This window comes from Coloeus monedula, assembly GCF_965178545.1.
Source record: "Coloeus monedula genome assembly, chromosome: 1".
Lineage (NCBI taxonomy): Eukaryota > Metazoa > Chordata > Aves > Passeriformes > Corvidae > Coloeus > Coloeus monedula.
Window position 1 is genome coordinate 63041852 of NC_138781.1, and position 15021 is coordinate 63056872.

General features: G+C 42.1%; 1 protein-coding gene across 1 annotated transcript in view; it reads left to right on the forward strand.

Annotated features, from left to right (window-relative positions):
- Positions 1 to 3906: 3906 nt before the first annotated feature.
- The window catches only part of RECK (reversion inducing cysteine rich protein with kazal motifs), a gene marked incomplete at its 5' end in the record, with an annotated part of 44738 nt that continues 33623 nt past the window's right edge, over positions 3907 to 15021 (forward strand). Inside the window, 4 exons of the mRNA XM_082282745.1 lie at positions 3907 to 3988; positions 6220 to 6278; positions 10097 to 10171; positions 11743 to 11779. Coding sequence (XP_082138871.1) covers positions 3907 to 3988; positions 6220 to 6278; positions 10097 to 10171; positions 11743 to 11779 — 253 coding nt within the window. The remainder of the gene's footprint in view (positions 3989 to 6219; positions 6279 to 10096; positions 10172 to 11742; positions 11780 to 15021) is intronic.

The window sequence follows — 15021 nt, forward strand, 5'->3', positions numbered from 1 at the left end:
CATTGTATTTGGCATCTTTAATTGTAATGTAATGTAAATGTAATGTACATCTTTAACTGGCTTTAATTTCACATCTATGCTGCTTTATATACAGCATTCTTTATCAGCATAAATGCACACTGCTTCTGGTGTGTGTAATAGCAGCCACCAAAGCCAGCTTTTGTATTCACATTCTACCTTTTAATATAAATCTAGTTTTCTGGATTTAAAAAAAAAGGAAGAAGTAATTAGAAAATAATCTTTCTTATTCATTATTAGTTACTTGGAAAGTCAGATGGAAAATGCTGGCTGAGATCTAACAGAGAAAATATAAAGTCGCTAAGCTTTGCCTGAACAAGAAGGTTTGCCCATTTAAGAAAAAAATCTCTTTGAAAGAGGCTTTGTTGTGGAAATCCATCCTTAGCCTGAAGAAACAGGCAACAGCCTCACTTACTAGCTAGCAGCTTGTTAGGGACAGCCCCAGGACTGGTCCCACAGATCCTAGCAGTTTGCCCAGAGACACATCTGAGGCCTGGTACCAACCTGGAGGTGAAACCGAACAAGCCCCAGCACAGGAAAACACTCCAACAGGCGCTAGGAATCTAGCACTGGCTTATCATGCAGATATCTAGTGGTTGATACACAGATTAGGCAAATTAATGATAATTAGGGTAAGTTCACAAGTGCTGTAAGCACCTTTCAAATTACAAGGTGTAGATATCCTGAGAACTACAGCAACGCAACACTGCACATCTCGAATGAGATACAATACGTAACATTCAAATACAGAACACTATTTTTCAGTCCACAAAGTACTCTGCTGAAACACATAGAGATTTGCCACATTGACAATTTGGATTTAAGAAAAAAGTGGCATCATTTTACTTTCTGAGGGGATCCTGATCATGTCAGATCTCTTTCAGTAGAACATGGTTTTGGACCAGTAACTCAGACCATGAGTACAATCAGAATCTTCACTTATTGCTGAGGGAGACTTCAGCATAAACTACGGAGTAACACTCAGCAATTTTTAGGATAAGAAGGCAGGATCAAATGCTACTCAACACAAAATACAATAAACCAATTACTCAAGATAATACAAAAAGCGTAGCTGAATGAGCAGACTTTGTTATGTTCTAGGCAACAGGAAATACAGCATACAGAATAAAGTATTCCTTTTCCCTTAGCAGTTGACAGGAGCAGCATAAAACAACGTAACACTTGAAGAACAGTTTCTGTCTTACCACCAGACTTTAAAATTATGCTGTCAGCATATTTGTAGCAAGCTGCTTTACACTGAGGCATTTAATTATTTCAAGTCCCAGAATTCCACTTCTCATTCTTAAATATTGGGTAGGAATCAATTTCAAATGGATGCTGCTTTAAAAAGGCCAGTGAACATGGTTTAGCTAGAAAACAGTAGCCTGCAGATTCAACATTCAGACTCCCAAGGACAAAGTCTTTGCTTTCCAGAACAATAAGTTTAAACTTCATACCACCCTTACAGAAAGCCAAATTTTAGAAGCTTATATTATTTCAAAGTTCAGTTTGCTGTTTTAAAGTGAAGGAAATACTTTCAGTGGTCTCGACTATCTCATCTGGATCTGAAGAGATGACTTAGAGCGACAATGAATTACCTTTGAATTGTAAAACCCACCTGCATCTTTTCCCTGCCTGTTTGCCTGAGGACAAATTACTGTTGCTAATGACTCAGCACATAAGTGGCACTCAGGGCAAGCAGAATGCACAGCAGTTCACTCTCATCCAAAATCAAGCTAAATTAAACCATTTAGCGTTACCGGGGAAAAAATGCATCTAAACTGTTCAGGCCCCCGGTATTTTCAGAGACACTAAACCAGCCCATAAACTCGGCCGTCAGGCTAACTTTCCTTTGTGATCTGCTGCCGCCTCGTGGGCTCGCCGTGAATTTTAAGTCCCAAAATAGAAAATTAGGAGAAGTTAACCTTGGATTGTGGGGGGGAAAGCTCAGCTATTCAACTGATAAGTAACCTCACTTACATACCAGCATAATTTCTATCCTGGTATGAAAAGATTTTTGTGTAATTAGGTTACAGTTGCGACTTTTCACTTTCTTGAATTCATAATTATAGCAATAAAAGACTTCAAATTAAAATACAACTAAATGTACTTTTTTATGGCTTTGCTCGACAAAGAAGTAATACACTTTAATCACTCTATACTGGTGTAGAGAGAGAGAGAAAGCTTTTTCAACTTACTGGAGTGTTCTCCTGTATTGCCTTGGTCTTCTTGTTTTTTGATTTGTTTTGTGGACCATTTATGAACTTGATATTGGAATTAAAGGGTTCCTACAGATTCTCCAGGCTATAAGACCACAGAGTCATTAATAGTTTGGTAGTTTGCTATTGGAGAAGGAAGTCACTGGGGTATCAGATTGGGAAAAGGAAAAGCAGTTTGTGGGACACCGAATTCTATGGGTTCTTAAAAATTTTCCTGTTTTACTGTTGCTGGAAAATCTGATAATGGGATGCTAAGGTGCTCATCCAAAACGTCTGGAGTTGTCAAAAGCTGATCCATCCACCTTGGAACAGCCAGACTTCGAGGCAAAACGGTCACAAGCTATGAAATGAGCAGTAACTTAAGTTCATTTTAACTGCATTGGATAGCTTACATTTCAATTCTCCTTAATTCTTGAGAAAAAAAAAAAAAAAAGGGGGCGAGGGGGGTAGTTTGATCTCTACATGGAAAATAAACTGCAGTGGTGGCCCTACTGTACAGAGGTTTCTTCAGTTAGAGACTCTTTAATCATATATCCTGTGAACTGAATCTGACACTGATCATGGATCAGCATCAAGGTGTAGCCAAGACAGCCTCCTCACCTCTGCCCTTTGGGAGCGTCCTCTCAGCCCAGGGGTCACTCCCCTCCGTAACCCACGCTTGGGGCCAGTGAGGCCATTTCTCCCTCACAGTCACTAGATATACAAAGTAATTTCAAGCAGAAAACATTGTCATAAAGTTGCCTTACAATCACAGAAATCATAGAATGGTTTGGGTTAGAAGAGCCCTTAAAGACCGTCTTGTTCCAACCCCCCTGCCAAGGGCAGGGACACCTCCCACCAGACGAGGTTGCTCAGGGCCCCATCCAACCTGGCCGTAAACACTGCCAGGGATGGGGCATCCACAGCTTCTCTGAGCAACCTGTTCCAGTAACTGAGTACTCCCTCTGAGTAGAGAATTTCCTCCGAATATCTAATCTAAACATATCCTCTCTCAGTTAAAAACTATTCCCCTTTGTCCTGTCACTATTTGCCTGGGTAAGAAGTCACCCTCCCTCCTCTTCATACGCCCCCTTTAAAATACTGTAAGGCTGCAACCAACGCTCTAAAAGTGATTTGTAGAATTCTGTTAATAATTCAAATACTACATATAAATAGAAATAAACTAAGTCTGTGCCCCCTTCTCCTCTCCTCAGTCGTCTTTTCAGACCGAGCCCGAGTGCTCCCTCCGGGCATGGCCCTACCGCTCCATGGGCCGAGGGGAAGGAAGGCTGCGGGGTGCCTGTGTCCCTGGCACCACAGAACGGGTGGCCACGGGCAGCCCGATGCCGGGACGAGGAGGAGGAGGTTTGAGGAGGAGGTAGGAGGAGGAGGTTTGAGGAGGAGGTTTGAGGAGGAGGCGGGCCCGGCGCCTTCCCCCGCCGGCCGGGCGGGCCGCGCTCGGCTCCTGCCGGAGTGCCCGCGGCGGCCGGGCGGGGCGGGGCCTGGAGGGGCCGCAGCCAATGGGGCGGGGCCTGGCGGGGCGGCCCAGCCAATGGGCGCGGGGGGCGCCGGCGCGAGTTTGGCGGGAGGGGGCGCTGCCGCCGGCAGATCCCGCCCGTCCCTCCGTCCGTCTGTCCGTGCAGCGGGCGGGGGTCGCGGGGTGGGGTCGACGCGGGTTCGAGACCCGGCCATGGCGGCGGCGGCGGCCGCTCGGTGGCCCTGGGCCCTGCTGTGCCTGGCGGCGGCCCCGCTGTTGTGCCCCGCGGCGGCCGGTGAGTAGCGACCGCGGGGGAGGGAGCGGGGGGAGGCGGCTCCGCGGATCCCTCTCTACAACATGGCGCAGGGGCGGCGTCGCCCGAGGGATGCGGCGCCGCGGGACTCTCCTGTCTGGCCGCAGTCGGGGCGGGATGCGGGAGCCGGGGGAGAGGGGGGACGCCGCCCCGGCATCGCTGCGCCCCCCGCACCTGCCCCGTGCCCGGGAAGCGGCACTGGCGCCGTCCCGGTGCCAGTCCGGGCTGGTGCCCGCGCCGGCTCCCCGGGGAGCGAGAGCACCCGCCGGGATCCCTGCGGCCAGGACCGCAGCCGGGGAGAGGCGCTTCCATAGCTTCTGTAGCGGCCGGATCTCCGGCATCCCGCCCGGGCATTGACCTCGCGTCTACCCCAGCGGATTCCGCGGCTCGGGGCCAGGATGTGTGCCTTCGGCTGTCACGCTGCCTGCGGGTGAATTCACAGGATTGTGGCTTGAAATGGTACAACTGGGTAAAACCTGACGCCTGGGTTGCCATATTCAGTGTCAGAACAGGCTGTGTGTTCCAGGGCTCGTATTCCTTGGTTTCAGTAGAAGAGTGGTATCGAACAAGTCATTTTAAAAGGTGAAGACAAGACGTTTAATAAAGAGGATAGTGGTAAAATAGCTCCCCGCATTAAAGTTGGGATAGTAGATGCCTTGGCCATGTGCGCTTACAGCCCAGAATGCCAGTAATGTCCAGGTTTCCCAGAGGATGGAGATGCTCCGCTCCTGAATGTGTTCAAGCCAGGCTGGATGGGGGCTCTAAGCAGTCTGGTCTAGTGGATGGTGCCCCTGGCCATGGCAGGGGGCTTGGAACTGGATGATCTCTACGATCTTTTCCACTCCAAACCATTCTGGAAATCTGTGTGTCTGTAACTTCTTGACTGGACCAAAAAAGAGTGGTGGAAAAAGAAGGCAGCACAAGGACAGATTGGAAAACATATTTAATAAATAGATCACATTGTTGGAATGGAAAATACAAAACATGTAATACTTTAAAGGAGAAGAGGGCAGTCCCTAAAGCATTTATGGGCATTTCATTGTTGTTCTGTAGTTTTGGTTTCTAGTGAGGCTTGGTTTTAGGAGGAAGGCAGTAAAAAGCTAGTGGAATGAAATATGACATACTCTGGCCCAGCTTTCCATTGATAAACCTACTAATATTGCAAGGAATTCATGCCCAAGTTCCTTCTTGATAGTTCAGTCAAAATCTATTTAGTAAGGTGTTGTGAAGTAAACTTTTTTTTGTTGTACCAGTGTGATACATTGTTCAGATGCAGCTCAGCAGAAGTCTGTAATCGTTAAATAATCCTGTGTGTGAAAGTAAAAGTTTCGAAGGACACCTCCGTCTGCTTTCTAAAACACTGGTCCAAACACAGGAAAGTGAGGATGAAAATGAGTATCAAGGCACTGTTCAATTCATTTTATGTTGGTCCAGCTTAACCATGAATGAAGGAAATATTTTAATGGTAGGGGGTACAAAGCACAGTAGAGTATAATGCTAAAAATGCTGCTTTAAACTTCAGTGTTTCATGACTTCCCAATGCTTCAGTTCTCTTTTTATTCCCTCTTGATGTGTTCATATCTGTGTTTGCTCTGTGACTTCCATCCAGTCAGGAAAATCCAGCCTTAATTATCCATCAATAGTGAAACAATTTACGGTTTTGTCCCAAGGTTTTTAGAACCCAGAGTTCAATGAGCAGCTATGTGAAAAGAGGTTCCTTCTCTGATTTCCTTCATCACCTGTTCCTAAATGATTCTTGCACTTTTCAGATTCTGTGACATGATTCAATTTACAAAGGCATATAGTCTCTACAAAGATTTTTGGTGGGGTTTTTGTTTACTTTTTAATATTTATTCTAAGTTTCCCCCGAGTTAATAAATTGCATTGCCTCGTAAAGGAATTTGCCATGTGCCAAACTAGTGCAGGTTAAGTAGCAGAAATGTAACTAGAGGCAGAAAGGGAGTGAGATCTCATTTTGTTGGCAGCAAGTGTTCAGGAGTAACTGTGAGACTTCTCGTAACAATCTGCATAATTTTCAGAATAAAAATTTCTCTTGTTCATTTTTGCCTTTCGGGAAGGAAAATTTCTTATGGTCATCTGTGAGCCATAAAATTGTCCTGATAGAGCACCAAGTGTGTACTTGTGTTCAGAAGTGATGGTTAAGTGTTTCAAATCTTCTAAATATCTGTTTCCCTCTCCTTGCTTTTCCATAGGCTTGTCTTGTTGTTACCATGCAAAGGACAATTTAATGTGCCGTGATGTCTGTGAACAGGTAAGCTTGTTTTAAATTTAACTCCATCAGAGTTGAAATTGTACCTTTAGACAACGATGTAGCAACATTAAGGTTGTAAGCTAATGGTCTTCTGTATGGATACTATGTGTGAATTGTGAGATGTAATGTTATCAAATGAGAACTTAGAAGTTTTAAAACCATAGTCCTCTTTCCTTTGGTAGTAGAAAATGGGTTCTGCTGAAGTTGAGGAGAAATAGTGATACCAACCTGAGGCCACAATTTGGTCAAGAAGTGATAAGCACATTAGGAAATGAGAGGGGTGAAGGTATTTTACAGAATTTATGAATCTTGTGTATTTCCAAGTTCTGGGGAGTTTAAACTGAAGAACAAGATGCTAGTATTATTCTTTCTTCCTTCCAGTTCTTGTTTGTCCACTAAGCATCTCATTATGATATATGGCTTTGTGAATGCAGCAAAAATCTGCTTACTTACTCTATTCATAAGGCTGTTTGTTCTAAATTCAAGCTTGGAAAGTATTTTTCCATAACTTATGTTTAGATTTGTACCTGTGGTACAGTTTTGTATGTGTAGTTACATATATTTATCTACAAAGAGTTTTACATCAGTAAAGCTTACATACATGTAGACACAATTTTTATATTAAAGTTGTGTTCTTACATCATACCTGCCCTCTTTTCTTGTCTTCATTACCCACTTTGGGGCTGTTCGAGCAATAAACCTGGTTATGATTAAGTTTATATTTATCTCTGATTGTAGTAATAAAACTTTCACTTTAAATTGTACTTTTCCCTCACTGATATATCTAGAGAATACAACCAAATCCTCTTTCAGCTTTCATATTGTTAGGCCAAACAAGGAAAAGTCTTACAGTCTCTTTGCATAAGACATTCTCTCATTCCAATTTTTGCAGCCCTTCCAGCATAAGTTTAGCTGTTTGAATACAGGTAAGCAAAACTATACATGGCATTGTAAAAAAAAGTATGGCACTCAGTCTTAAAAATTGTGTTCAAACTTGAATGTTAGAGAAAGATATCCATTCCTGTATCTAAAAAAATTATTGGTGAATTTAGTAGCTGCACTTATACAGCATTTGGAATAATCTGTCCATTTCTGTCTTGTGTTTCATTGGTTTGAAGTTTCCAGCTTATCATGTGAATTCCTGTTGGCTCTTCATGAAAGGCCTCCAGCTTTTTACTGTCAAATTCCATCCCAGTTCTGCTATACTGGTTCTAATTATTGCATCATTTTCTGTGGGTTTTGTAAGATACTCTGATCTTGCCTAATCTGGATGATCTCTCTCTACTCGGATAATCAGCATATCCAGAATCTTAGTGGCGAAAGGTCTAGAGCAAGTCTGAAGCAAGACTGGTGCCCCTCAAAGTGTTCTATAAGGAGCTGGCTTAGTTACCTCGCATCAGGCTGATGGCATCAATTTGTGAGTGATCGTTTGGTACGGTCCAACAGGCTGGCTGAAGGAGCTGTCTGCTGTTATTTTACTGATATTCATCTTCTGAAACTTAACTATTTTGTGCAGCTGGCAGGAGGAAGAAGTTTCTTGGCCTGTCTTTGGATATGCACTTACAGATTAGATTTGGGGCCTTAGAGCAGATGAGGAGGAATGAGGTTCATTGAGGAGCCATCTTGGCCTAACCAACAGATTGTAAACAATACCACCGGGGGAAACACTCCCTTCTGCAGTGCATGGAGGCATTCATCTCCAGATGAGACTTTCTGGCTAAGTTCATTTGGTTTTCAGGGGCTCAGATCTAGGATGTTGCAGGAATCACAAGGGGGTTTTTTGGCCCTCAGACTGTTACCCATTGTCTGCTCATCTATGTAGGCACCAGCGATAGTATTGAGGGAGGCCTTGCATGGGAGCCCAGGGACTAGGGTGAAAGGCACAGGACACCCAGTGATGTTGCCCTGGATCCTGCCAGTTAAGGAAAAATGCTTACCAGTAAGGAATTCTGCTAACCAGTAAATCAGCTACTGTGAGACCTTTGAAAAACAGAGCTTGGATTACAGATTTGTTTGTCAACTAACATGATTCAAACACCTAATTATTTTGCAATCTTAGTAAGTATTACTCCAATTTTAGCTTTGGTATTATCTGCTTTTCATGATTATTTGATTAAGCATGTCAGATACCATAGCAAGGAATAAGTGGGCCTCTCTTTCTTTAATTGACTTTTTTTCCTAAAATTATTTCTGAGAAGTTTCACAATGATAAGTTTCCTGGCAACATTCATCTCTATACCGTTCCAGAGATCTCTATCCATATCCTTCTCCAAGCATAAGAACAGTCCAAGGCAAGTAAGGTTATATTGGGAAAGAAAAATCTCAACTGGAATCAAGACTTGTAGAGAATGTCAAGGGCAACAAGATATTTTATGGCAGTAGTTAAAGGCTGAAGAAGGAAAAATGTGTTGCTGAAGGCAGCGTCAGTGATTTAGCATCAGTAAACCATTCCTGGCCAACCTGGTTTGATAATAAGGCTGGATTTCTGGATGAGGGCAAAGGCGTGGATGTCATTTTTGTTGACTGTAGCAAGTTTTTAAACATTAATTCCCTCAATATATCTGTATCCATTTTAGGATCATATGGGTTTGAGGAATGGACAAATAGATGAGTGAAAAACTGGTTGTAAAATCAGGCTCAGAGGTAGAGGTTAGTGGGTCCTACTTTGCCTGCAGGCTAATAAGAAGTGGAATCCCAAAGGGGTCTTCCCTGGAACCTGTGCTATTTAACATCTTTGTTAATGACCTGGGCAAGGTGACTCTCATTGAGTTTTCAGGCCATATGAAGCTGAAAGGAAGTGTTGATAATCTTAATGGATGGCAGGACTGTCATCCCGAGGGACCTGGACAGGTGGAAAGAAGACAGATGGACACCATGGTCTGGTCTCATAGTCGACCCTTCTTTGAGCAGGAGGTTGAAATAAATGATCTTCTGAGATCCCTTCCAACCCAAATTATTTTATTTTCCTATGATCTCAGAAGATTTGAAATACTAATGCAGTTCTTTTTTTTGCTCTCCTTTCTGGAACAAGTGCTGTTGCTTTCTTGATTTTCTTTCAATAAGTTTATCATGTTAGAATGGAACATAGTTTATCATGTTAGAGTAGAACAAATTTAGAATGGAACTGTAATGTACTTTTCCTTCTGAAATTCGTCTGTTTCAGTTATATAATTTCCAGTTTCATATCACACATTAATAGGTCTGTTTCCATTCCTCTTGTTGACCAGGTTCTTGTTTTCATTTATAAGTAAAACTTAATTAGAATGCTAAAGGACCAAAGCCCTCAACAGTTGTATTCCATCCAGTCTAGCGAGCTCCTGGGTGTTCAGTTTGCCTGTGGGTACTATGCATTCTCCTGTTAGTTTTGATTGTCTCTTTAACTACTCTAGGTTTTGTTCTTCCTTGTTCCACAAAAATTCATGTTTCAGGATTTTTGTGAAGTATAATTGCTTAAGATCATGTAATATGTAGCAGAAGGTTAATTAAGTAAGTAGAGTTTTATAGTATTTTGATACGTGCAGCAGAAATCCTCTAGTTCACACTGCCCTTCCACATTCAGTAGAAACTTTTTGATTGAAACGTTTGAGGAGGAAATTCTTGTTCTCTTCTAAATAGAAAAAATTGCTTCTCTATAAAAAGTGAAACATATTTGAAGAGCTACAAATACATAAAAAGAAATCTTAAATTTGCATTGTATACATACTGTTAGGCAAAGTTGTCCAAGAGTAGATATTAGAGAAACTAAAAACAGTGAAATCAATTGAAAAAAGTATTTGATGTGCCATTACATTCTTTAAGGTGTGTTTTGTTTCTAACAGATTTTGTCTTCTAAGAGTGACTCCCGTTTGAAGCACTTACTGCAGCGAGCCCCTGAGTATTGTCCAGAATCAATGGTAAGGCTTGCTAGAAAAGCTCTTCAAATGAGGTTTGAACCTCAAAGTAGGATTTTTTTTTTTTTTTTTAATAAAGCCGTCATGAATTATGCTGCTTGCAATAAGGTGGCATATATAAGCTATGAAATGCAATGAAAATGTTATCTGTGTTGTAAAAAATTGTGCTGGGTGACTGTCACTTGGGCGTTAATGGCAATGACTTAAATTAGATCATATGTTCCAGCATGTGTATGGCACGAAGCCATGAGGTCTTGGGCTAAGACAAGGTGGCCCTGATAGCTGCACCAAATTGTTCATGGCCTTATCTGAGAAACTGAAGTAATGCTTTTATTGGATGAGTAAGATTATGGTTTCCTAAAAGTTCTTTAGTCTCACTAAAGTTCTTTAGTTTCACTAAAAAAAGAATGTAATCTGCTCCCTCTTCTAGGGACAGCCTAATCAGGGAATAGGTAAGTACAGTCATTCAGATTGTAAATTTTAGATTCTTATCTCATGGCAACCTTTTGCAGTCAGAAAAGCTTGCTTTCTTCTGGTAATTTCTGTTACTTCTGAACGGGATCAATACTGTTTGCAGCAAACCTAAAACATATGCTCAGCTCAAGTGGGCAATGAGTAGGAGTAGTAAATATGGGAATAACATTTGATAAGCAACTTCACAAGATTGTGTTTGCTTATAGATCGTTTCCTTCTGTGTGTCAAAGTTCCTTCCGTTTTTGTTTCTGTGAGTCAATAGCACTAAGGTCTCGGAAAGTTATAGACAGCTCCTGGTGTGAGTAAAACCTGTCATGAAAACCTATCGAGGTGATGAATAGCATTTGGTTTGTTACTGGTTTTCTTTATCTTTCATCCCCTGATAAGACAAGTAGAATCTTATCTGTACAGTAGAGATCTGCTTTTTATAAAACGGGATTGGAGATTATCTGCAAGGGGGAAAATGACACAATGATTTTTGTAACTCCCAGTTACTGTCTTTATAAATGACAAGTTAGCTGTCCAGTGTGGATCTTCAATTAGTACCACTGAACTGGTAATATCTAAATATGTAAAATAGTTAACAATTCAACTCAATACTGTATTTGCTGTGTCATTGTGTGGCAATATGGGTTGCTGTATCAGTGTGATTGAAGCCCTTTTTAAATTTGTTTTCTGTGTGGTTGGTTGTGTGTGTTTAGGGTATTTTTAAGCTGATGGAAAGGAATGCCAGGGCAATAAGCTTCTCCTCAGGTCTTGGTCATAGACAAATCTTGCTCTTTGTCTAAGTTGCTGTTTAGTTCTGTAAACACTGATGGAGTGAGTTGACTAGCTTGTGTATTCCAGATACCTGCATTAGGTTCTGCATCTGCAAAAATGCTGCTATTGATTGTGTAGTCTGTGCATAGCAGGCTTCTCATCGAAGGAAATGGTACTCAGCTTCTCTCATAGCACTTCTTTAAAAGATGTTTAAACATAAGAATTCTTCCAATCAGATGTTTAAAACCCAGTGAAAAAGTACTGAAATTGCTGGTTTGAGTCTGCCAAAACTCTCTTATTCTGTAAACTTGCTTTTGCTTAATTGCATTTTTACTTTTCAGAGAGAAGTGTGGAGTTGTATAAATTCTTCTTTGCCAGGTAAGAAATACCAGTTGGCCGTTGAATCATGTTGCGTTTTCACCCTGTGTGTGTTTTGATGTTCTGTCTACCACCTGCACATATAGATTTCATGATAATTTAAATTCCATTATGTATCTAATATAATCTGTATGTGGTGTCTAGTTTCCTCTAGTATATAATGAGTTACCTGTGTATTTTATTAATACGTTTCCTAGTTAGAAAATATTTAATATGTTTGTATAATTAAATGTCTTTCCGTGACAAATTGAGGAAATATCAGCAAACTGTTGATTCCAGTGCTTGTAAACTGACTTTCTGTCTTAATGGTTACGTAAAACTGGCAAAATATATTATCGTTTGGAGTTGCAGTGTTTCTGTCTCATCTAAAACCTGATAAATTTTTAGCTGATAACAATACCTAATCTTCCTTGAAGTTCAGTAGTTAGATGAGTGGCAATGCTTTTACTGCAAGTGAGAAATACATATTTTATTTTGGATATTAGGTCTGTATAAGTGTGTGGAAAAGCGCTCAAAATCTTTGTTAATGAACCACTCCCAAATTGTCTTCCTCTGCTTTTCTTGTACTTGCACAAAGTTGGTCACCTTCCATCCTTCTTGCATCTGAAGTTATATTGCTATATATATCGTATTCTTTCTTGGCGTGAACCAGTTTTAAAATTGCATTCCTGGTAGGATTTTGTAAATTCATTGTAAATTAATAGGACAGCATTATAGGAGAAGCTCTTATCCGTTTTCTGGTGAATTGATACAGCTGGGTGCATCTGGGAGGTGCCTGTACAGCAGCGCTCACAGCACAGGGAGCAGACAGAAGGAGCTGGAAACCTGTGTGCAGTTACAGGGCTTCCATCCTATTGGAGTCACAGAGACACAGCAGGAGTGCTGTGGGGAACAGGTACAGGAAGAACAGGCCAGGAAGGGGAGGAGCAGGTGTTGCCCTTTATGTGAGAATGTTAACTGGATTGCATGGAGCTCTGCCTGGAATGGATGATGGGCCAGGTGAGAACAGCCTGTGGGCATTGGAGTGCATTGTACATAGAACCCAACATGGCTGATGATGTGGGTGTCTGCTGCACACTGCCTCATCAGGCTGAAGTAGTAAATGAGGCCTTCTTTGTACAGCTGGAAGAATTCTTGTGTTCACAGGCCTGGTGTTTGTGGGCAACTTTAATCACCCTTTTGAAGAGAAAACACACAAGGGCACAGGCAATCTGCTTAGAAGAATCCCATGGGTTATGGCCCTGGAGAAAAGAAGGGTCCGAGAGAGCTGCTTGACTTTCAAGGATCAGCTTATCCAAGCTCCACTTAATGCATGGTGGGGTTAGAAAAGCCGGAGCCTCTCAAGAATTGATCCGGGTGAATTACGTGATGGGCAGCCAAAAAGCTTCTTGAACTACATCAGCAGAAAAGGAAGACTGGAGAAAATGAGACTCTGCTGCTGAATGCGGCAGGAAACCTGGTGACAAGTGACACTAAATAGCCCATGGTCTTCTTTGCCTCAGTCTTTACTGATAAGATGAGCCTGCAGGAATGCCAGGCCTCTGAGGTCAGTCATAAAGTCCAGAGCGAGGAAAACTTGCGCCTGATGGAGGAGGATAGGGCTAGGTATTGAGAGGGGATGCTGGGGACTGTGATGAAGAAAGGAAGAAAGCAAGTTCACTCCTTCCTGTAGAAAGGGCAAGGAGGACCTGAGGAGCTATAGGCTTGGACAGTTTCACCTCAGACCCTGGGGAAGTAATGGAGCAGATCTTCCTGCAAACAACTTCCAGACACATCAAGAACAAGAAACTGATAGTTTATAATCAGCATGGATATATGAAGGGGAAACTGTGCTGAACCAACCTGATAGCCCTCTGATGAGGTGACTGCCTTTTTAGATGAGGAGAAAGCAGTGCATGTTGTCTCTGTTTCAGTAAGGATTTTATCACTATTTTTTATAACTTCCTTGTAGACAAACTGGTGAATTGTGAGCTGGATAAGAGAGCAGTGGAGGTGAAGTGAAAACTGGCCAAACTGCCATGCCCAAAGGCTTGATCAGTGTCACAGAGTGCAGCTGTAGGCCAGTATCCCAAGGGTTGATGCTGGATCTAGTCCTATTTAACATCTTAGTTAATGATGGGGTAGAGTTCACTCTCAGCGTATTCACCAGTGATGCAAAAGTGAAAGGAGAGGTTGCTAGACCAGATGGTTGTGCTACCATTCACAGGGATATTGATTAACCAAAGCTGTAACAGGTAGACAGGAACCTCATGAAATAACAGAAAAGGAAATGAAAAGTCCTGCACCTGGCACAGGCCCCATGCTCCACAGCATACAGGAGGCTGGCCAGCTGGAAAGCAGCTTGGTAGAAAGGTACCTGGGAATCCTGGTGACCAGCAAGTGGAACATGATCCAGCAGTGTGCCTTTGGAACAAAGAAGACTAGACTGCATTAGCAAAAATGTTGCCAGCAGATCAAGTGAGCTGATCCTTCCCCTCTACTCAGCATTGTTGAGACCACATCAGGCATACTGTGTCCAGTTCTGAGCATTTTGGGACAAGAACACTATGAACACACTGGAGCAAGTTCAGCAAAGAGCCATTGTAAGGTGATTAAGGAGCTGGAACATATGTGGGAGCAAGCTGAGAGCCTGTGTTAGGCAACTAGATGATTTGTTATAGCTCAGGAATCTGTATTGTACAGATGAATTTGATGAATTATCGTAAGTATGGGCTCCAGTCAATTAATTGTGCACTAAAGGTGTATTTTCATCTAGAAATGCACACATCTTAACTACCTTGATGACAAAATTAATTTAAAAGTTGCTGTATTAAGATTGAAGTTCAATGTTTCTTGAGAGTGTGCAATCAGTTTATTCATGAGCTTGTCTGCTGGTTGGATATAACCTGGAGAGAGGGCCACTTGCCAAGAAAATATTAGTGACAGCTGAAAATAATCAGCCTTCTTAATTTGGTGTGTATTTGTCGCTTGCTTCATTCTTTTATCACCATTTAGTTTAGTTCCAGTATGTCTGAAACCACAGGCCCTGTATTGCACAACATATGGATGCCTGATTACTCAGTGGTGACTGCTCAGGGGTGACATTGCCCCTAAAGCTGTCCAGCTGTATTTGTCATGTGCTTCTCCTGGATACAGCTAGTTATTGCAGCAGAGATTTCTGGAAATCTTTTTTTCATATTGCACATGGTGTTTCTTTGGTGTTTTTTAGATTGCTTATGCCTTAGGTTATCAATCCTACTAAT